Genomic DNA, 23,855 nt, shown 5'->3' with positions numbered 1-23,855 from the left:
CTTTGAACCTTAACAATGTTCAAAATAAATATGCAAATATTGTCAGAACATCTTCCATGTCTGCATGTGTTCCTTAAAATTGAGTTTTTTTTAATCAAAAAGATGAGAAAATGTTGAAATGTGAAATAATTTTAGGAAATGTTAAATATTATCTGCTGACAAAAAAGTAAAAGGTTAAAATTATGTTCCAACTAAAACTAGACTAAAATGTTGACGGTTTTTGTTGACTAAAACTAAACTAATAAAATTATGTTTTCTTGAACTAAAATAAAGGCTAAAATGCTCTGACTTATAGTCGACTAAAACTAGACTAAAAAAAAATGGGATGATGTCGACTAAATGTGATAAAAACTAAAAATCAATGCTGAAACTGGACTAAAACTAAAACTAAATTTAAAAATGGCTGCTAAAATGAACACTACCTCAAACCAACATTTATGCTGTTTTCAGTCTCAAACTCACCTTCAGTTTCTCCACTTTTACTCAGCTGCTTCACGAACTTGGCTGCGTTGTTCTGGGGAAAAACATCAGAGTGGGTGAAGGTTGTCAAAAGTGACTAAAACCCCAAAACCCGGATAGAGAATCTGAAGGCGCTACCTGTGTGAGGTGGTTCACTTTGAGAGGCAGCTTCTGCAGCGTGAGCAGGATGAGCCGCAGCAGCGGGGTGTTGTTGGTGCTTTCAGAGTGGGTGAGCCAGGAGGAGAGCAGCTGGAAGCCTCCCACTTTGATGAACCTGGATGAAGGGGAAGCTTGTTTTAACCACCAGCTGGTGCTACTAGAAGAGCTGCTTCTTTTTCCTGGGCCTGAACTAAACCTCATTATTTATTGTATCTGTAGGAGACCCACCTTTGGAGAATATCGTGAGATTGTGTCTGCAGCAGCACGTTGAGGCAGACACTCATGCTGGCCATCGTGGTAGAAGCTTTCATCACGCTGAGAAAGAAAAGACAAAAATGAGTAGATGGGTTGATGACAGAAGGAGGAACGGAGGCTGCACCATCAGAGGGGAGCATCTCACCTGAACATCTGGGGAACTTCCTCCAGACTGCGGAGCTCTCTATCCTTTCCCAGCAGGGACTCCATGCGTTCCAAAACCTCCTTGGAGTCAAGAGATTCCTCCGCCATGTCTAAAACACACACACAGTTGCTGCTATTTTTCTCACATCCATTACCGTAAACATGTCCAGAGCTGTTATTGATTTTTTATTCTCCAGATACAGAGTATTATATTGTAAAACACTTCAATACTCTATTTGTTTTATTTTCCTATCTGTTATCTTTTTTACACTTTTCTAAGGTGACGGCTTCTACTATAACCTTTGCTGCTGTAAAAGTCATAAAATTAGGAGAATAAAATCACAACAGTACGAGAATGATGTCGTAATATTAGAATAAAGTCCTAATATTATGAGAATAAAGTTGTATTTTATAGCAACACTTGCAAGAAGCACTGTCTTCCCTAAAATGTGGAATGTCGAGCATCATGTGAAGTTATACTTTGGCATTGGTTTGACAAATAAGGAAATATTTCAGCACAGAAGCATCAAATTGGGCAGGATGTGGAAATGGACTCAGGTTGCTGTTTGGTGGTGATGGTCGGAGCTCGAAATGGTCTTTCTGAAACGGCTCGTAGTTTAATGAGTTCATTCTCGTTATTTTTCAACTTTATTCTCATAATTTCATGAATTTATTCTTGTAAATTAACAACTTTATTCTTAGACTCATACAACTTGTATTGTCATTTTGTATACACAAGAGTGCATACAAATCAAAATTTTGTTTTGTACAACTTTCATGACATTTAAATTCCTTAAAGTGCAGCAGTGATCAAATGTAAACAGTGTGGGAGAAAAAAAACATGGTGCAAAAACCCATTGATATGGAAGTCCAGAGCATTTAATATATATAGTGCAATTATGCATTGTTTTGGTTTTATCAGTGTGATGCATTTCTGTGACATGATTTAGAGTTTTCGCAACAGTTCAGCTGTTGAAAGTCTACCCTGGGTCTCGAACCAACAACCACAGGGGTGAAGGTCAATGTCTTACAGCTGACGCCATTAGCAATTGTAATGTATTATATCATAATATTACGACTTCATTCTAGTATTTAAAAACAGAAAAAATCTAGCCTGGCCCTAATGCTCCGTTGTTCTTTCGCCTATAGCAGGAGATGGAGCGGGGACCCCCTAATTATATATATTGTATGAAATTGTGTTAAATCAAACTGGTCCTATAGTCCATCTATTACAGAAGGACTCATGTAACGAAAGTAATTTCACCCTGGGATTATTAAAGTACTTCTGACTCTGGTTCTTTGTTGATGGGACAGGTGTTGTGAATGAAACGGTGCCCAGCTTGAAAGAGCTCCTGTGTGTCGCTGAATGTGAGCATTGATGACTGAAAGACATCTTCTGCCTCCATTTATCTGTTTACTACAGTGTGCTGAATTCATGTTAATGTGGATTTAAAGACATTTCAATTAGGGGGAAAAATTGCAGGGGGGAATATTAACAAAAAAGGTTAATCAACCAAAACTTTCATGACCCCCATGCAGTACCTCCATGGACCCCTAAGGGTCACAGACCCCCTGTTCAAGACCATCGGCCTACCGGTCTCCGCCAAGTGACGTCAATTGTTTACCTCGGGCGCGGTGCAACGTGGGAAAACCACCATATTAGGTGGAAAGTCGAGATAACCCACATGCGGCTGTTCTTTCGGCACAATTATTTACCAGAAATGACACGATCGTGTTGTGCGAGAGGCTGCCAGTCCCGGTGTCGTGCCAAGGTAGTTATCCCTGCGAAAATTTGTAGCGCGCACGGAGTAGGAAGAACAACCCGACTTAACTCCGCTTCAATTCCAACGTGCAGAACTTGAAATTTGTCATCTTTTATGATGACAACTAACCCCTGAAACTTTGTAGTTAATTGACCTTTATTTCTTAAAAGTTATAAGGGGGGAACAAATTATAGCAGGCCACCTGCTATAATCTGTTCCTCCTATCTAAATCAGACAACAAAGGAGCCATTTGTGAAGATGAGGAGATCATAAGGATCTATGCCGTTAATATCCGACAGTTTCGACAAGTAACGGTCCCTGGCCTCGTTATTAAGTTTTTGCCGGTACGGTAATTTCGCATTCTGCTTACTTTTTTCCATATAGTCAGAGAAACAAACTAAATCCTTTAGTCCTTCGTTTAGCTATGCTGCGGTTGTTTACACTACGCCTTTTCCACCAAAAATGGCGTCTTAGCAACAAATGTCACGTGACTGGCGGAGACCACTAGGCTCCGCTCAGCATAATGTGTTGAGCAGGTGCAGCATCAATTTTAATCAACTTTAACTCGCTGAATATTGAATTAATTTTCTCGGTTATGTTTATTTGCTAAAAAAACAAAACAAATGGTTCAGTTTAATCAAATATTTTTAGTGGGGTTAAGAGTAATAGCAAATTCTGATAAGATGTATGCATGTTGCAAAGCACAGCCGCCCATACATTTTTATATTTTCTATACACAAACATATTTATACAGGTATACAATCTTTATGTGCAGATTCTAGAACATTCTATGAGGCTTTATGCCCCACAACTACAGTATCATACCAGCTGTTAGCTAGCTACTGATAACTAGCCATAACCCACAACAATTTCATTGGATTAATTTCAATTTACATACTTAAAAAATTTACTTACTGTTGATATTATTGGAAATTCCAACGATATGAATTATTTCAAGTTAGGCCAATGTTCAGTCTCAGGAAAAACTGCAAAAATACAGAAAGAAAAACACAAATTAACTTTCAGCTGACTGGTAAACACTCCCCGTCCTCCATTATCATTAGGAAATTGTATTTTGAACAGCAGAAACTTTGGTATTTAAAAATTGCTGACATTTTTACCCTTCCCAAATATTATTGACTTCTCTTACCTTCGTCCAAACGCGGGAATGTTATATACACTGAACGGCTTTGTTGACGTGACGACCAACAATTTTTACCGATTTGAACGAAAACAGAATTGTGGACTCTAACTGCCACTCAAGGGGTTAATGGCGCATTTCATATTTGAGAAATAAACTCCTCATTAAGGCTTCAAAAATAGATTAAACCGGCCGTTTTCATTCTCATTTCGTAGATAATAAAATATTTATTAAATTTCTACTGGTTAAACAAGGTTTTGAGCAGCATTTCAATTAGAAATTCATATTATAATTTATATATATATATATATATATATATATATATATATATATATATATATATATATATATATATATATATATATATATCACAAATAACTGGTTAAAGAACAAATGTTTACATTTGCATAAATACAAATATTTTGACCATTACCTAAGTCTTGACAATGACAAAAATATAAAAAATAATTTTTAAGTTAAAAACAATACTACATAATAACTTTACTCTATTGTAAATCCCCAAAACAAATGTTTCCTCTATAGATAATACTGATTATTAAAGAGTAATCCTTAAACATGCTGAATAATAATTATATACTGTATAAAGTATTTGTATAATATATTACAGTATATGCATATAAAACTTTGTGTTAATCATATTAATAAATAATTGCAAAATATATAACTTTGCATATATCTATAAGCTTGAGCTCAGTTTAAATTGTTTTAGTCTGAGTAAATATGTTTGTTTTGTTCTTTTAAGGATTTGTTACATGTAAGAGATAATTGTGATATTGATTTGTCTTCTATGGGATTAAAATGAGATCTGAGGCGCCTCCTATTCATTCTGACAGCAGCTGTCTGAACTGTGGTCTGATCCAAGATGACCGCCCTATAGGCATGTCGGCCTCGCTGCCTGCAGCGTCCAATAAGACATCTATACATATTAAGGCAAGAACACACCAGCTGCGTACAACTTTGTTTTTTAATTTTTCATAGATCATAAACAAAAATCAAACTAATTAAAAACATACAAGAATTGATATAAAGAAAGACACACAAACAGAAAACAATCAAAAACAAAAGGACAACAATAAATTAACGAGGAGGAAAGGTGTTCTGTTAATTTAGCCTTATGTACCAATACTTACATTTGACAATCCACAGAATATATCTAATACTCAATTCAGTTTATTTATATAGCGCCAATTCACAACACGTCATCTCAAGGCACTTTACAATTCAACCAGATCTCACATTCAAATTGATTAAAAGTTTTTTATCTAAGGAAAACCAGTTCATTGAATTGAGTCACTGACTCGAAGGCAATCCCTCAGGTTTATCATGCTTGTGGCGACAGTGGAGAGGAAAAACAGGAAGAAACCTCCAGCAGAACCAGGCTCAGTGTGAGCGGCCATCTGCCAAGGCCGACTGGGGTTCAAGGAGACTGAAGCAGGCATATAAAAAGAAGCAGAGATACAAAGGCAACAGTCAACCATCTCCACAGGGGGCCCCGTCCAGGAAACACACAGCCAGGCAGACAAGCACCAAGCCACCTCCCATGTCAGAGGATAAAGAGAGTACATCCAGCCAGTCAAACAGGACTACATTGAAAAACAGGGTGATCTCGAACATCTATAAACAAAGGTTTCGATGGCAGTACAGCTGATATTTCTCTCCAGGATGGTGTCACAGCCAAACAGGAACAGACCAGATGAAGCTACCATGAGAAAAAGCAGAGAAAGCATAGCGTCAGAGATTGAAATAACAAATTCTACAGTGTGGGAGAATAGAGAAGAAGAATGATGAAAATGGGTCCCCTATGTCCTCCAGCAGTCTAAGCTTATAGCAGCATAACTATAGAAATAGCTCAGAGTAACCAGAGCCACTCTAACTATAGTTCGAGTTAGTTTATAGCTAATATAAATGGTTGAAATGAATGGCACCCTCATGAACCACTGTCCTGAAATGCCCCCCAAGCAATACTCAGCATGAACAGGTGCTGGGGGCTCTGACAGAGAAGGCAGACTCTCTAGTTCTCCTGTAGTTGGTAGGGATGGACTTTCCCAACATGTTGAATTAGAACAGGAGAAACCAATTAAAATCGTCCGGGTCCGAATAAAGACCATCATCAACCAGTAAAGGTCCGGAGAAATTTATAATTATAATCCATTAATTTAAACAGCTTTTAACACTGAAATAAAATGCAGGTGTTTATGCATCCATCTTATACACTGAATTTTATAAAAAATAAAAAATCTTTCTATTTTAAAATCTAAATAGTTTTTGAATCTTTCAGTTTGGTATAAACAGTTTCCTGTCTCACTTTCTATGTAAAACACCTGAACTGACATATTTTGAGCCTTGATCAATATTTATTTTTGATTATGTTCATGGTGGAGAATCCTGCTTCACAACAGCAGGTTGAGCCAAACATAATCAAGATATACAGGGTCATCTTTGAGCACACTATTTCTCTTTTCTTTCACTAGTTCACTGCGCTTCTCCCAGTCCACTTTTTCTGCTCTTTTTCTCGTCTTCTTTCTGGTAACCCAGACTGAAACAACTCATTGGCTAATTTGTAGCCTGGATAAAAGTAAATGACTTTGGTTTCCCAGTATTTACTCAAGCAGCGATGCTGCGTAAAGCTGCAAACACTCCAGCAGCCTCGTATCTCAGCACCAGGACTGAGCTGTAGAACCGGGCTGTGACAGGAGGAACACCGCTCTGGCTTAATGAGGCAAACAGCTGACAGAAGCAAACGAGGACATTGCTGGTTTAAAGCACAATTACATTTTTATTCTACACATTTTTAAAGAATATTCAAATCTTAGCTTATTTTTCTCTGATGGTCCAATAAGGTCAGACAGCAGCTCAATGGAAGCTCTCATCCCTCCTCGTTCTTCTGCTTCAGCTTCTTCTCCTGCTCTTTCCGCTTCTGTCTGCCGAGCTGTCTGAAGTACAGCCTTTTGGGGTTCAGCCCGTAGGCCTTCAGTCTCTGTCTGCTGAACTCCCGGCCACCTATTTTCACCCTCTTGGTTCCTGGTTGGAGGCGTCCACCTAACCTCCTGGGCTTCTTCTTGGACCATGCAGTCTTGTTCTTGCCTTCTTTTCGTTTCTCTGCTGTCTGCTCCGCTGTATCCTTGGTTTGCTCTTCTAGCTTCTTCTTCTTCTTGGGTACCAGGATCTCCTCTCCTTCCTCAGTGTTGTCCAAAGCCTCGTTGAGAGCTTGAATCGTCTCCTCTGCAGAATCCATGCTCGCTTCTTCCGCTCCTGTGATCTGCTTATCGGCGTTCTTCAGACGGTCTCGCCGTTTCTTTCCCAGCTTGGTCTTAGCCTCAGTTGTTTCTTTGTCCTCCCTGCAGATCAGGAAGAGATCAACACCTTCACCTTCTAACCACGGTAGAGATGGAGTCCAGCTGCTTAAAGTTCTACTCACTCAGAATACACAGAGCTCAGGACTTCCTTCTTCTTCCTCACATTCTGTGCCTTCACTTTATAATTCTTCAGATCACACAGCTCCTCCTTCTCAGACCTTAGGAAGCAAAGAACGACGTTACTAAATAATCTGAACTGTTCAAACATCTTAATCAGCCCAGAGTCAGTACCTGAACATGCAGGTCTTCCTCAGAGAGCACCAGCGGTTCAGCTCCTGGTCGTTAGCATTCAAGATCTGAGGTGAAAAAAAAAAAAAGTTATTTCTCCGAATTAAAACAAGTCCACATAATAAAGCAAACTGCTTTAGGTAGCAGCTTCATCTCACTGGAATATGGTCTGCTCAGAGAGAAGATTGGAGTGGGATCATTCCCTGGTCAGAGCTCTCCCCGGAGGAAGGCAATACCAAATCAGAAGGAACACATCTCATCACTGCAGAGTAAAAACCACTGAGCTCCATCCATTAAAGCTGCACATCAACACCTCACATACCATCAAAATCATATTTAGCTTTTAATGATGCACTTAAACCATGCAAGGTTCAATCATTCAGTTTCAAAGCAATAACTGATAAGGATACCTGATGAATCTACTATTACATAGGATGTTGTGGCGATTTGGGCATCGATCAGGCTGCTTACAAAGGCTGTGAGCCGTATGCTGGGTGCGATTGAATGCAGGCTGACTGCGGTGGTTGAAGTCAAAGGTGAGATGGGATCATATCCTGGATGTGCACGCTCGCTTCAAGGCGGAGAAGCCTGACAATTTCTCCATATTCGCCATGTGGAGCCAGAATTTACAGGCTCACAGTAAATTCTGTGCAGCCTGCTCTCAAAACGAAAAGTGTTATTTAGGATTCAGCACCCCCCTTATCAAATCTCCCCAGGATGTTATGGTGGAAGGGGCCCGAACTGCAAGGGCCCCTCCACCTCCCCTACCCACAAAAACCTGTGGATGTGTCCAGAACTGTAGCGCCGGTTGATAAACTTCCATCTCATGAAGCACAATGGCCTGCAGACAGCGTTCATGGACAAACTGAACGCACAACACACACACAACTAATGCTCAAATGTCTTTCAACTGACTTTAATGTGGCTCCAGACACCAATATTTTCCTTCAGGTGAAATGTTTGTCCCGTGTTAAATGCAGTGATGGGAGTAACAGCGTTACTTACGCCGTTACCTTGTTTTAGTAACGAGTAATCTAACTAATTACTTTGACTGTAACTATAATGCAGTTACCATTGCAGACACCCCGTTACTGCACGTTACTCACGTCGCACAATTAATCTTTTTTCATGATAGGACTCCTGCGACCCCGTCCAGGAAACACACAGCCAGGCAGACGAGCTCTGAGCCAGCTCCCATGTTAGAGGATGAAGAGGGCACATCCAGCCAGTCACGGTCAGAGAAACAGGACTACACTGGAAAACAGGCCGATCTCCAGCATCTATAAATGAGGGTGTTGATGGAAGAATCACAGCTGATGTTTCTCTCCAGGATGGCGTCACAGCCAAACAGGAACAGACGAGGCAAAGCTACATTGAGAAAAAGGAGAGAGAGCATAACGTTAAAGATTGAACTAGAACTAGAGTAGGAGAATAGAGAGAGAATGAAGCAGAATGATGAAATGGGGGTCCCTATGTCCTTCAGAAGTCTAAACCTATAGCAGCATAACTATATAGATAGCTCAGGATAACCTGAGCCACTCTAACTATAAGCTTTATCAAAAAGGAAAGTTTTAAGCCTAGTCTTAAAAGTAGACAGGGTGTCTGCCTCACGGACTAAAACTGGTAGTTGGTTCCACAGGAGAGGAGCCTGATAACTAAAAGATCTGCCTCCCATTCTACTTTTAGAAATTCTAGGAACCACTAGTAAACCTGCAGATTGAGAGCATAGTGCTCTGTTAGGAACGTAAGGAACAATCGTATCTCTGATATCAGATGGAGCTTGGCTATTTAAGGCTTTATATGTGAGAAGGAGGATTTTAAATTCTATTCTGGATTTAACAGGAAGCCAGTGAAGAGAAGCCAGGATAGGAGAGATATGATCTCTCTTTTTAATTTTCATCAGAACTCTGGCTGCAGCATTTTGGATCAGCTGAAGGCTTTTAACTACAGTTTGTGGACTTCCTGATAGTAAAGAATTACAATAGTCCAGCCTTGAAGTAACAAATGCATGGACTAGTTTCTCAGCATCACCCCTGGACAGGATACTTCAAATTTTTGCAATATTCCTAAGATGAAAGAAGGAAAATCTAGAAACCTCTTTGATATGGGATTTAAACAGTGATGGGACTAACGACGTTGAAAGTAACGGCGTTACTAACGCCGTTACCTTGTTTTAGTAACGAGTAATCTAACTAATTACTTTGTAACTATAACGCACTTACCATTGCAGACACCCCGTTACTGCGCGTTACTCAGGTCGCACAATTAACCTTTTTTCATAATAGGACTCGTGCGCAGCTGCGTGAAGCTGACATCCCACCCACGTCAAAAAACTCTGCAAATAGACTGAATGGTTAGTGCAACGTTAGTGCAGATTTGTGCAGAAAAAAATATTGTTTGTGCTACTTTTGTTTAAGAGATATTAAAGATTATTTTTTTAGGTCATCCAGAGGTGCGCGCCTTGTCATGAGAGAGGGGAGGATGAGAATGGCTGATGTATAGTGAGATTCCGTCTGTCAGTTGGGTATGTGGGTGTTTCTGCTGGTGGGTGTTAACGTACAGCACACACAGAGAGATGGAGAGTGAGGAGGACTCCAGCAGCAAAACAGCGTTTTCCTGATGGAAATACCGGTGTTGCGTAGAGCTGCGTTTCCCCATCAGATACGGTCTGACAGGCGAGAAGCATCCTGCTGCAGCCTGCGGGAAGGCTTGACATCAAGCCCCGCCCACATCAAGGACAGCCATATTGGAAATGCTGACGTAACAGGGCAGGGAAGCATGTAGACATATAAGAAGATATATATAAAGATATATGTAAAGATATGTTTTCATCTTAATTGTGAAAAGTTATCCCTCGAGCCCTGACGTCAATAGTCCTTAAATTTAAACAAAAATACGCCGCACAGTGCTGAGGCATCATTAGTGTGTTCAGCTTGAATCAGCTGGTTTGAGTAGCAGGTCGACCGCCCCAATATGGCGGCCGTAATTCCTGCGCCGCGACAGCCAATGCGGGGTCTACTCATATTATATTGTTATTTGCAGAGATGGGAAGTAACGAAGTACAAATACTTCGTTACTGTACTCAAGTAGATTTTTCTGATATTTTTACTTTACTTTACTACTTATTTTTATGGCAACTTTTTACTTCTACTCCTTACATTTTTACACAAATATCTGTACTTTCTACTCCTTACATTTTAAAAAACTGGCTCGTTACTTTACTTTTGAATCATTTCAATGGAGTTACCATTATTATTTTTCACGTCATCAATACCAAATTCAGTCTAATTGGATGGGAATCTACGTTGCATTTGACGCACCACTACAAGATGAATGGACAGATTCGGCGGTATTCATTGGCGGCAAATCATTGCAGCTTGGTGGCGGTGGCATTAGCATAGTAGTATGGACGACGAGATGATTGAAAATGAACACAACGGAGATCTAGTCCTATTGGCAGACATCCATTTAAAATGTAGGCAACGGCATGAAAAAAGTGGTTTCTACTTTTACTTTTATACTTTAAGTAAATTTACAAGCCTGTACTTTGTTACTTTTGAGTAAAGAAGTTTAATCAGTACTTCCACTTTTACCAGAGTATTTTTTAACACAAGTATCTGTACTTTTACTCAAGTATGGAAAGTGAGTACTTTTGCCATCTCTGGTTATTTGAACTTCAGCACTGCTTTTCTTAATCAACGCTGGAGATAGGCACGAGCAACCCCTGTGACCCCATGAGGGATTAAGCGGGTCAGAAATTTGATGGATAGATTTTTTTCTTAATCTGCGATGGACTGGGAATCTGTCCAGAATCCACTGCACCAGCCCTAACGACACTACTATAGGGATAAGTGTGCGTGTATGATAATTATTGGATAGATAAATGTGTCCTCAATGTAATGTACATTTGTCTCTAAACTACCAATTTAATTTACGTTTTATGACATTTGTTTGTGATAGGGTTTGAGGATAGATAAATACATCTTCATAATAATTCCTTATTGTTTATTTTAGACTGTTTGTTACTAATGTTATTTTAACATCTGAAAATTTAATAAAGATTTAAAAATAAAAAGGACATACAGGACATACAGCGCCAGCGCCTATAGTCAAGAGCGGTCAGCATTTCCAATATGGCTGTCCTTGATGTGGGTGGGGCTTGACATCAAGCCCCGCCTTCCCGCAGGCTGCAGCGGGATGTACTTGGCGCAGGCGGCACGATTCACCGCGCAAGCGACAGGAAATGCGCATGCTCACTAAAGGCGGCAACAGTCGCCCTGTGCTCGCGCCACAGGAGAACTATGGAGAGCGTGAACGATCAAATGATTAACCTGACAACAGCCAGAAATGATAGCCTCTATGGAGAAAGGGAGAAATCTGGATGGATGGATGGATGGATGGATGGATGGATACTGTGCCTTCTCAACCTACTGTATTTTTTATTTTAAACATTATTTGATGGCCTTTGTGGCAGGGATGGAGATCCATATTTTATGTCACACACAGAGTATACATCTACATAGATGTTGCAGTATCTATAACAACCCAAACACACAGGATTTCAGAATTAGACATCCCCAGTTATTAATTTCACCAGATCTGAATGCCCTGTTAAAAAACTTCACATGGCGTTCCCCCCTGATGTCATTTACATTGAGTTGCAATAACTGCAAAACTCTCTGCAGGTTCTTGTCTTTGTCGTCCACTCTATTCAGCTGGCTTTGGAAACACACGGCGAGAAGGTGGGGGCTGGGTGGTGAGGGTTAAGGGGGCGAGAAACGCAAAAGTAACGCAATAGTTGCTTTTACTAATAACTAGTTACTTTTATTGTGGAGTAACTCAGTTAGTAACTCAGTTACTTTTTGGGAGAAGTAACTAGTAACTATAATTAATTACTTTTTCAAAGTAACGTGCCCAACACTGAACATGAAGCAGTGGTTGAATAACAGCTACTTCCAGATAAACTCAGAGAAAACTGAATCCCTGACATGAAACTGCAGCAGGATGATTTAAACATGTTAAACATAAAAAAAAGCAAAGACTGTGTATAAATTAGGGCTGCAACTAATTATTATTGCTAACAAATTGATCTGTAAATTTGTTTCAATGAATCTATTACTAAATTAAGTATTAGTTGAAAATTATTTCAATAATCGAGTATTCATGATTAATCAGATTGTTTCAGCCCAAGTATAAATGTTTAACTTTATTTAAAAACTAGAAATGCTGCATAGTTATGCTGCTTGTAATCACTGCCATGAACAAAGTTAGGCATAATTAATACATAGCACCTGTTCTTAGTTTAAACTGTTATATTAAGAAATCATTTTGAAAACTTCTTAAAGCGCTAAAAAATACTTTAAATACCAAAACATGTTGACGTCCAGACTTTCAAAAAAAAAAAGTGTTGATTTAACCCTGTGTGTTTACAGGATCCACCTGGTATTTGCTGATCCGCTCTAATTCAGAGAATTCACATCTTATGTGGAGAAACTTTCTGAAGGATTACATCAACATTACCCATGTTTTAATATCATTTAAATTCAGGTTCTATGGGTCCGTTTTATTTAGGACAGTTTAAGTTTAGTTTAAAAAGGAGAAAACATTCATCAGAATATTTTAAATGAGGCACCAGACTCGACACAGTCCTTATACTGTGTGGGCAAGCAGGCTGCAGACAGGGTGGTGAGAATCCGGATATTAAAAATATTAAATATATATTAATAAAAAGAAAAAAAAATCAGCCTCATCCATAGGTAGATCTATTGAGTTTATTCAATTATAAGTTTAAGCTGTTTTTGTTTTATAAATACCATCAATTTAAACGCTAACATGAGCATATAGATTTATAAGATAGAATTTGTCCTTTATTCTGACTTCCTTTTTTTTGACCTGATACTAATCTCCCTTTGCCTGTTGGGAAGAAAAAACACATATATTTTTATACATTTAATTGCTTATAGAGACGAGTTGGTGACAGCATGTTTGAAAATCATTAGCAATTATAACATTAAAGCAAACAAACTATTGGAATCTGCAGACAGTCTCCTTGCCATAGACATACCTCCGCCCACCATATTAACAATTTGGTTCATTTGGTCAGATCAAGTCAATGCTTGCTCTGATCTAATGACTAACAGTCCTCCATCATGGAGGAGCTGCAGGAGCTCTGCAGGCCGACAGAAACCAGAACATGAGGACTCTGGACCCAGTTCTGTTCTGGATCCAGTTTACTGTCAGACTCAACAGAGCTGCTCAGTAAAAGACAGACTGGTAGAAAATAATCACAGCTCTGCTGAAATGAAACTGATCAGTTTGGGACTCTGACGTCTTTTAGCTGTGAAATGAATATGAAGCATTTCATTGGAATAAAAATTTACAAATATAACTGCATCCTTTGTTGGTTAAACAATAAGCAGACAGTCTCCTTGCCATAGCCATACCTCTGCCCATCTATTAACAATGTGGTTCATTTGGTCAGACCAAGACAATGCTTGCTCCAATCTAATGACAAACAGTTTGACATCTGAGGCCTCCATGACTATACTGGCCATTTAACTGTCAGAGGAAAATATTTTATAAATATAGAAAATAAGAGTGTTCCCATACAACTTCCTTGAGATACACAGCATGAGGTCACTTTAGTGCTGGATAAGACTCCAGTAAAGTGAACTTGCTGAACTTGATAATTTGATTATGTATTGTATTGATTTTTTCCAAGTAATTTACTGAGTAGAGGAAGTAAATGAACTGGTCTACATTTAGTTCCATTGAAAAGTAAGTTTCCATCTTTATGAAGAGGAATGATTTCTATTGCTTTCACAGGCCTGGAAATAATTCACTCCTTTAAGATTAATTAAAAATGTGACATAATGATTTAACCAACATATGAAGAGCTGGAGATTGTTAATATCAGGAGACACATCAGAGATCCTGGAGCTTCTTTCTAACAATTTTCTAATCCACTCCTGAATTTAAGTGGCATGTTTTACTATGCATTAAGTTCTTTATCATTTTCCAAAATATGATCATTTTATTTATCTAAGATCTTAACCCACGGACTTAATTTAAAAAGAAAATATTAGAAATTATTAAAGTATTTAGCACCCTCTGCTGGTCTAGTGATGAAACTCCCTTCCCATTCCACAAACCTGAAAATATTTTTATTATTTATACACATCAGATCATTAAGTGTTTTCCAAAGTTTTTAGGATCATTTTCTAATTTACTGTAGGAATTCTTTGTCTGACTTTTTTTAAATCCTTTTATTTATTGCTTAAGTTTACAATAGATGATCCTGTCTTCAGAGTAGCCTGATGATGGTGCACTGTTTGTCCTGACAATAATTTCCATTGGGGGCCATGCTTTTCCACAACTTCTTACAGTTTATTAATTAATGTTTTATATTTATATCCTTTTGTTCACAAAGAAAATACAGGAACGTTCTGAAGGAGATCAGAGAAAAATGCTGTAATTGTGGCGGCAACACAGGGCAACATATGGAGGCTGTGAGATCAGGAAGAGAGCAGTGGAGGTTTAAAAGGTGAAAACATCAAACAACCTATGGTGAAGATTCTCAGTCATCCAGGTCATAGTCATTCCATAAAAGTTTAAAAAACAATCCACTGGACTTGGTTTCCAAGGTTTGAAGACGTTTCTCTAAGTGGAAGCTTTCACAAGACACATCAACTCTGTTGACCACAACATCAAATTCACCAGGGGAGGGTGCCGAGGACAACAACTACCTTTTCTGGACTGTTTGCTGAGCATGGAAGGAGATGGAAGCCTAAACATTGAAGTATATACTGTAGGAAATCCACTCACACAGACCAGTATCCAAACGACCTCTCCACAGACGCATGGTCCAACACAGAAGAGCGCCCTCCTCTGGACAAGACTCTGCAGTACATCTACACCTTGTGGACAAAGGACAGTCTTTTGAGGACCAGAATGTTCACATTCTGGATAAAGAAAATAGGTGGCTTGAGAGGCGCGTGAAGGAAGCCATCTATGTTAAGAGAGAAAAACCAACTTTAAACAGAGGTGGTGGACTCAGATTCCAGCTTCCAAAAACATACAATTCAGGTATAGAGATGATCCCTTCCAGGTATTAACCACACCCCCACCCCATTACAGGAAAGTACCTCCTCTCTTCAGCCAGGTGAACAGTCCCTCCTTTAACAACCAACCCTTTACAATCACAGACAGGTTTCAGGTATTACAGGTTAACTATGGAACCAAACGACCTGCTCATCAGTTTCAATATGCATGTTTCCAAGATATACAAGGCCTTGTTTTTGGTCCATTATATAAAGCCTCAAGTCAATGCAAATCCAGACATTTTGAATTGAGAAAGCTTCTTGGAGGGGAAGCAAAACGTCTTCAAACCTTGGGAACAAAGTCCAGTGGATTGTTTTTTAATCTTTTACACAAAGGTTCAGGAACAAGCTTAGAAAACTGTGGAGGACTTTCAGCAGATGGCAAACATCCAGGTTCAGATGACTAAGCAGCATTTTACTGATGCAATGGAACGCTAGAAGTTTGATGTGAAATGTTCAAGAGTGAAAAGGATTCATACAAAAGTTAAAAATAAAACTTAAAATGAGATGTAATCATCTACTGTATTCACATCTGTTTCCTGCCCATTCTTCTGTGTTCGTGTTTGTTTCAAATGTTATAAAATCTGAACAATCCTCAAATCGGGGCTCATTATTCAAACCCTTCTCAGAACTGTGCCTTTGAACGCTCTGCCTTAAAAAAAAATAAACTCATAAAGACAAGATCAATCTTATCTTTATTTGAAACAGTGTCTCACTTCTTGATAATTGGAAATTTCCCCTATATGAGTTTCAACATTGATTCCTTAAATTTAACTTGTTATAGAAGCTGTTTAACCTTCGATTCTGAAGAAAGGCGAGAAAAACAAGAGGAAGATTGAACCATGGTGGACTGTAGAATGGGATCAGGTTATCAAATCTGGAAATAAAGCTTTTACATTTTTGAAACGGACTCAGAATTTACTGAATCTTATTGATTATAAAAAGAAACAAGCTTTGTTAATAAAGGTCATAAGAAATACAAAAAGAGAGTATTGGAGGAAATATTTTAATTCATAAGGAAGAGAAACAGAAACAGGAAAAATCTGGAAAATGATAAAGTGAATAAATGGCATAAGAAGAGATTATGCTTCCCCAGTTTGAATTAATGATGAAGCAACAGCAGTCAGCAATGAAGAAAAGGCAATAATGTTGGCACAAACATTTAGTAAAATACATAGTTCAAATAATATTGGTGAAGATTGGAGGAAGAGGAGAGAAAAACATTATTAGAGAAAAAAGAGACGAATCAAGAGGAAGAAACAATGCAATTAAATTACCTTTTTATTTAAATTGTGGAGTTGAAACGAGCTGTGAAGAGAAGAACGCCAGGGAATGATCCAATTAGTAATATAATGATAAACAAACTTAGCAGCTATTCAAAAACTGCTTTATTGGATATATATATAATAGAATATGTGATTGTGGTAAATTACTCAATAGTTAGAAAGAGGCCATAATGCTTCCAATACCTAAACATGGAAAAAGCCCAAAATTAAAGGCCAATTTCCCTAACATCATGTTTGTATAAAAATACAGAGAAAATATTAAATAAAATACTAAATTATTTTATTGAGTATAATGAATAAAGGGAGGAGCACTGTGGACCCTGCAATATGTTTACAGCATGAGGTGATTAAAGCCAAAGTGAACAAAGAAAGTGTGTTGGCAGTAATTCTAGATAAAGAAAAGTTAATTAATATGATGTGATGAGAAGGATTAATGATTATGTCGAGAGAAATGGGAATTTGTGAAAGAATTTATAACTGATTGAACAACTTTTTAACAGATAGGGCAATACAAGTAAGAGTTGGTAAGAATTATTCAGGGAAGTATTGGATAGAAAATGGTGGAATAATTAGTCCTTTATTATTTTCTGTTATGATAAATGATTCTTTCAAAGAAATAGAAAATGAAGTGGGGTGTTCAGTTTTTGCAGATAATGGACCTATTTGGAAAAGTGGAAGAAATATAAAATAAATTGTTGAAAAAAGTAAAAAAAGCAATTTACAAAATAGAAAATATGTCTTTTAATTAGGGTTTTAAATTCTCAGTTGCTAAACATAACAAAATATACAAGTAAAATAAATCAGGAGATAAAACTAAAGATATATAAGATATATACGATACTTGAAAGAAATAAACTATTTAAACTCTTTGGGATTTGGTTTGAGGAAAATTGAAACTGGAAAATAAACATTGAAAAGGTTATTGAGAAATGCAAAAAAATATTTTATATAATGAAATGTATAGTTGGGTATGAATGGAGGGCAGATAGAGAAGCTCTGAAAATGATCTACATCAGTCTGATTAGATCTACAGCTGATTATGAACTAAAGAACTAAAATAACTAGATATCATCCAACATCAGGCTTTATGAATAATAACAGGAGCAATGAGGACGACTCCAACCTCTGCTTCACAGGTAGAGGTTGGTGAAATGCCATTCACATTAAGAAGGATTCAGCTTTGATTAAACTACTGGGTCAGTCTACAGGGACACAGTCAGAACCATCCAACACAGTCAGCTTTACAGCCCTGCTGGGAGAAGGAAAGAGCAGATAATAAATCATTTGGTTGCTCAGTTTGACAAACGGCTACAGAGTTAGAATGAAATCATTTAAATATCAGTCCAACTGAGCCTTTAGCAAGATCATCACCCTGGATTTGACCTGATGCTGTTGTAGGCTAAACTATACTATAGAAAGAAAACATGAAGATAAAATGTTTATCTGCAATTCAGTAACAGTGCAAGAATATATAGAACACTTTATAACTGTGTTAAAATTGATACAGATGTGTCCCAGAATTCATCTGGTCAAACAGGGGCAGCAGTTATAGTTCCAGAATTCAAAGTCAATACATGGAGGAAGCTAAATAAAGGCTTATCTATATATACTGCAGAAATGATTGCAATAATGATGGCAGTAGAACGGATGGAGGAGATCAGACCATTAAGAGCTGTGATTTGCTCAGATTCAATTTCATCATTAACAGTGTTGGAGAGTAACGGATTACATGTAACGACGTTACGTAATTTAATTACAAAAAAAGAGTAACTGTAATTCGTTACAGTTACAATGAGAAAATATGTAATTCAGTTACAGTTACTTCCGAAAATATTAAGAATTACAAATTTAGTTAAAAATTTTTTTTAAAATATAAAGAAAAACCTTTGCAAAATATGTAATGATATTTTATTGCTTCGCGCCCTGTATCGCCGTTTCCCGCTACGGCTCCTAGTCTCTATCATATTTGCCACTCTGATGATCCATCCTGTGCTCATGGAGCATCCTTGAGGAACAGCAAGCGAGCGGACGGTTCTATTTCAGCTCAAGCAGCGCATCAAACAGTGATGGGCAGTAGCGCCGCTACATGTAGCGAAGCTATTAGTTTAACTACATGTTCCAGTAGCTTGACCGTAGCGTCGCTGCTTTATTTATCAAGTAACTTTCCTGTAGTGACGTTATTGCTTTGATCAAGTAGCGACATAGCGTCCACAAACGCTACAAAATCCAGGGCATAACTAAGAAATGAAACCAGCTTTTCTATTTTGAAACAACAGAGTTATTCGTTGGACATTCACGCATGAGCCTCTATTCTGCCTCTTCTGTGTGTATCTCCAAAAACATGCGGATGCGCACGGCAGTGGAACTCAAAGAATGACACAGACAGACACACGCACACACACAGAGCCACACACACAGGAAGGAGGAGGAGACAGGAGCAGAGCGAGAAGAGCAGCCAACTGACCCTACCACACCGTGGCCTTATCTTCAGAGATTATGAAACTTGTTGAATCCTCAGATAAAATAATAAGTGTACAGATGTCTGCTTTGCAATAAAAAAAAAAAAAACTGTTGCCAACGTCCAGGACATCCAATACCAACCTGAGAACTCGCATTCAGGTGAATCACTAATTTTGTTGGGAGCTGGAGAAATCCCATCTTTCTCCAGCAGAGTCCGCCGTGGATCCCCTGAGGGAGCTCCCTGCACAGCTGCAGCTCGTCAAGATCATCAGAGGATCCACTATATAAGCTGTCTTCAGACCTCGCCTCAACGCCGCAGTGTTGTTCCAGTTGGTCAGCGCTAAAGCCTAGATCCTCTGAGTATCTCCATGACTTTGAATCCAGTCTGGATTCTAACTATTATCTCTGTCTTCCAGGAAACCTGTGCCTCCTCTGAGAAAGCTCTGGAAGAGCTAACCTGCCGAGCCGACCCTCTGAGCCAAACCCTGAAGATCCCTCTGAGAAACCTCAAGCAGCTCAGGACTGAGCTGGGACGTCCAAGCCAAGGTCTGTTCTAACAAGACGTGAGACGCTGAAGCAGCTAACGGACTCTGCTGATGAACCCTTCTCCAGAACCAACAGTGACTCTCCCAAAATTAACCTCAAGAACCCTCAAGGTACAATCAGTGAACTTCTGGAAGTAAAACCCTGCCAGCAAACCGCTAACTGAACTGTCTCTCACGCAGACTCCGGTGAACCAGTATCCAGGCCCCGAACCAGAATCAGTACATTCTGTGTGTTTGTGCTTTAATAAACTGTTGAACTCTTCATCCTTGTGTCCGTCAGTGGTGTTCTGCATAACTGGGTCGCCTTCAGTGAACCCATCATGACAGAACACTGCGGCCAAACTCAAGGCCCAGCAGATCACCTCACCCGTCGACTGGAGGAGCAGGATGCCCTAATTCAGGGACAAACCCAAACGCTCCGTGAGTTATATCGTCTAGTTGGCACTCATAACCAAATGCTACAGAGCTGTGCTAATTTCCTGAACAGCGCTAATGCTCCACCACAACCATTTCCGGGTCCAGTTCCTCCTCCGAGGTCACTGGCGGTGACGTCATCAGAGTTCCGTCCTAGTCTCCCAGAAAGATTCTCTGGTAACATGAAGGATTGCAAAGGATTTTTATTTCAATGTCGGTTGATTTTCCAGAACTCCCCTGGCTGTTTTTCCTCGGATCACAAGAAGATAACTTTCATTCTCTCTCAGTTAACAGGAAGAGCCTTGGAATGGGCTCAGGCAAGATTTGCCGCTGACGATAGTTTAAATTGCTACTACTCTGATTTCATTTCTGAATTTACCCAGGTCTTCAACCAGGAAACTGACCAAACTATTGATTCTAGAGCTCTTTTCAACCTTAAACAGGGAAACTCTTCGGTGGCTGAATTTTCTATTAACTTCCGGGTTAAAGCGGCAGCTTCCGGATGGAACCAAAGCGCCTTGAAAGGAGCCTTTTTCATGGCATTAAACGAGCACATTAAAGATGAACTCGCAACCCTCGACGAACCTGCTACCCTTGAAGATTTAATTCGCCTCTCCATCAGATTAGATAATAGAATTCGAGCCATAAACAGTTCTAAGAAGCAGGGTACAATTTCTTCTGCCTCTCATAACGTGACTGTTTGTTCTCCCTCTACAGAGCAGTTGCCCATTCAGAGGTCTAAGCCCCAGTCTCTACCGTTGCCTGTTCAGGCCTCACATTCGGGCGAAGGGGATGTCGAACCCATGCAGGTGGGACACACCAGGCTCACTCCAGAGGAGAGACAAAGGCGTTTTCTAAGCAAACTATGTATCTACTGTGGTGAGAGTGGACACTTCATCGCTTCCTGCCCGGCAAAATCAAAAGCCGGGGCCCGCCAGAGGATCTGAAGAGTCTGGCGGGCCAAATAAACACAAAGAAATCTCCTCGACTGTTACTGCCTGCCACGCTTTTCTGTGCAAATCAAAGCCTCTCTTTTTCTGCTTTCATCGACTCAGGCTGTGAACGTAACCTAATCGACTCTAACCTCGTCCAGCAACTCCAGATTAAAACCATTCCCCTTTCTCAGCCTCTCAGTGTATCCGCCATAGACGGAAAAAGACTCCATCGAGTTACCCACCAAACTCAGCCCCTCGAGCTACTTCTGTCAGGTAACCACCGAGAGACAATAACATTTTTTGTTTTTCCCTCTGCATGTTCCCCGCTGGTGCTCGGGTTCGAATGGTTGGAGAAGCATATTCCTCACATAAACTGGACTGAACGTCATCTGGAATCATGGTCTACTTCATGCCACGAAACATGCCTTCGTTCTGCTGCCCCCGTGGTGAGGTCTCCTAGAGGTGGGGGGGAGATGGACTCTCCTGACCTTTCTTCAGTTCCCCCTGAGTACCATGACTTAGCCCCTGTCTTCAGTAAGGTCAGTGCGACGTCCCTACCTCCACACAGACCATACGATTGCGCCATTGAACTTTTACCTGGTGCTCCTCTTCCTAGCAGCAGATTGTATAACATTTCCAAGCCCGAAAGAGATACGATGGAAAAATACATCAATGAATCATTAGCTGCTGGAATAATTCGCCCATCATCCTCTCCATTGGGCGCCGGGTTCTTCGTCGTGGGTAAGAAGGATGGTTCCCTGAGACCTTGTATTGACTATCGAGGTCTGAACCAGATTTCAATTAAAAACAAATACCCACTGCCTCTTCTCGCCTCTGCTTTTGAACCTGTATAGGGAGCAACAGTGTTTTCTAAGTTGGATTTAAGAAACGCTTATCATCTCCTTAGGATCCGTGAGGGCGATGAATGGAAAACTGCCTTCAAAACACCCTTGGGCCAATTCGAATACCTTGTAATGCCCTTTGGTCTAACTAACGCCCCAGCCTGCTTCCAGGCCCTAGTAAATGATGTTCTCAGAGACTTTCTCAACGTGTTTGTTTTCGTGTACATTGATGACATTCTCATTTACTCCAAGGACCTCGATGAACACAAGAAACATGTCTGTCTTGTCTTACAGAGACTACTGGAGAATAAGCTGTTTGTGAAAGCCGAGAAGTGCGAATTTCATCAATCTTCAGTCACCTTTTTTGGGTTTGTGCTCGAGGGCGGCCAGGTAAAACCTTCAGAGGACAAGATCAAAGCAGTCTTAGACTGGCCAGTTCCTGAGAACCGCAAACAATTACAGAGGTTTCTAGGGTCCGCTAACTTCTATCGTGGGTTTATTAGAAACTACAGCCAGACCGCCCTTCCATTAACCTCCCTGACTTCTGTTAAACGCACTTTTCAGTGGACTCCCGAGGCTCAAGCAGCATTTGAGAAACTAAAATCCTTGTTTTCCAGAGCTCCTGTCCTCATGCAACCTGATCCTGCTAAACAGTTTATCCTAGAGGTGGACGCTTCAGATTCTGGTGTTGGAGCTGTCCTGTCCCAGAGGCTCGATTCAGACCAAAAGATACACCCTTGTGCTTTCTTCTCCCGTAGACTTTCTTCCGCTGAACAAAATTATGATGTGGGTGACCGAGAGCTCCTGGCTATCAAACTGGCGTTGGAAGAATGGAGGCACTGGCTGGAGGGAGCTGAGCACCCGGTTCTTGTATGGACAGACCACAAGAACCTGGCTTACATCCAGTCCACCAAACAGGCTAACCCTCGCCAATCCAGGTGGTCTATCTTCTTTTCTCGGTTCAACCTAATTATCTCCTACAGACCCGGATCCAAGAACGTGAAGCCCGATTCTCTCTCTCGTCTCTACTCCGCCGATCATCCCGAGACACCCGAACCTGTCCTTCCAGCTTCATGTACAGTGGGAGTGGTCAACTGGGAGATAACTGACCTCATCAACTCAGCCCTGGCCACTGAACCCGATCCAGGTAACGGTCCATCTAACCGTACATATGTTCCATCTTCTGTCAGGTCCCGTCTTATCCAGTGGATGCATGCCGCCAAATTCTCTGCTCATCCTGGAGTCAGTAGAACAGTAGCTCTCATCTCCAGACGCTTCTGGTGGCCCTCTCTCCACAAGGACGTAAAGGAGTATGTGTTGGCTTGCCCCACATGTGCCCGTAACAAAGCCTCACACCAACCTCCTTCTGGCCTGCTTCAACCACTTCCTGTTCCCTCGCGTCCCTGGTCCCATATCGCCATTGATTTTGTCACCGGTCTCCCTGTCTCTCGAGGTATGTCCACTAAACTCACCATTGTTGACCGCTTCTCGAAGTCCTGCCACCTTGTTCCCCTCAGAAAGCTTCCCACGGCCTTCCAGACAGCTCAGCTCCTCATTAAACATGTTTTCCGGCTTCACGGCATCCCCCAAGAGATCCTCTCGGACAGAGGTCCTCAATTCATCTCCCAGGTATGGAAGGCATTCTGCTCTGCGCTCGGCTGTAAACCCTCTCTCACCTCAGGTTACCACCCCCAATCGAATGGTCAGACCGAGCGCATGAACCAACAGTTGGAATCCACCCTTCGCTG

At 40.2% G+C, this 23,855-nt stretch overlaps 2 protein-coding genes and 1 non-coding gene across 3 annotated transcripts; all 3 read right to left on the bottom strand.

Annotated features, from left to right (window-relative positions):
- Positions 1 to 422: 422 nt before the first annotated feature.
- On the bottom strand, positions 423 to 4,104 carry LOC119786856 (serine/threonine-protein phosphatase 1 regulatory subunit 10-like; the record flags this gene model as incomplete). The annotated part of the gene is made up of 5 exons (XM_038290410.1): positions 3,696 to 4,104; positions 1,019 to 1,127; positions 847 to 933; positions 598 to 733; positions 423 to 514 (listed from the first exon to the last, which is right to left on the bottom strand). Coding segments are annotated over exons 2-5 (422 nt in total), but the record flags the coding sequence as incomplete, so codon positions are not given.
- A 1,781-nt stretch (positions 4,105 to 5,885) lies between these two features.
- On the bottom strand, positions 5,886 to 7,860 carry LOC119786855 (protein KRI1 homolog). The gene is made up of 5 exons (XM_038290409.1): positions 7,849 to 7,860; positions 7,530 to 7,594; positions 7,361 to 7,456; positions 6,801 to 7,280; positions 5,886 to 6,029 (listed from the first exon to the last, which is right to left on the bottom strand). The coding sequence occupies exons 1-4, from the start codon at positions 7,858 to 7,860 to the stop codon at positions 6,809 to 6,811; spliced, it is 645 nt and encodes a 214-aa protein (XP_038146337.1). The 3' UTR covers positions 5,886 to 6,029; positions 6,801 to 6,808.
- Positions 7,696 to 7,794, bottom strand: LOC119786890. The gene has a single exon (XR_005281250.1). It is a non-coding gene; the product is annotated as a Z30 small nucleolar RNA (small nucleolar RNA).
- Positions 7,861 to 23,855: the final 15,995 nt, after the last annotated feature.

This window comes from Cyprinodon tularosa, unplaced genomic scaffold (genome assembly GCF_016077235.1).
Source record: "Cyprinodon tularosa strain WSP-4 unplaced genomic scaffold, ASM1607723v1 ctg280, whole genome shotgun sequence".
Classification (NCBI taxonomy): Eukaryota; Metazoa; Chordata; class Actinopteri; order Cyprinodontiformes; family Cyprinodontidae; genus Cyprinodon; species Cyprinodon tularosa.
The sequence above is the reverse complement of the archived record's forward strand: the minus strand, read 5'-3'. Positions and strand labels throughout refer to the sequence as shown.

Coding starts and splice junctions, on each gene's coding strand:
- LOC119786855 (XM_038290409.1), bottom strand. Junction 7,457..7,529: donor AGGAAGACCTGCATGTTCAG/GTACTGACTCTG, acceptor TTGCTTCCTAAG/GTCTGAGAAGGAGGAGCTGT. Junction 7,281..7,360: donor CTGAGCTCTGTGTATTCTGA/GTGAGTAGAACT, acceptor CCTGATCTGCAG/GGAGGACAAAGAAACAACTG.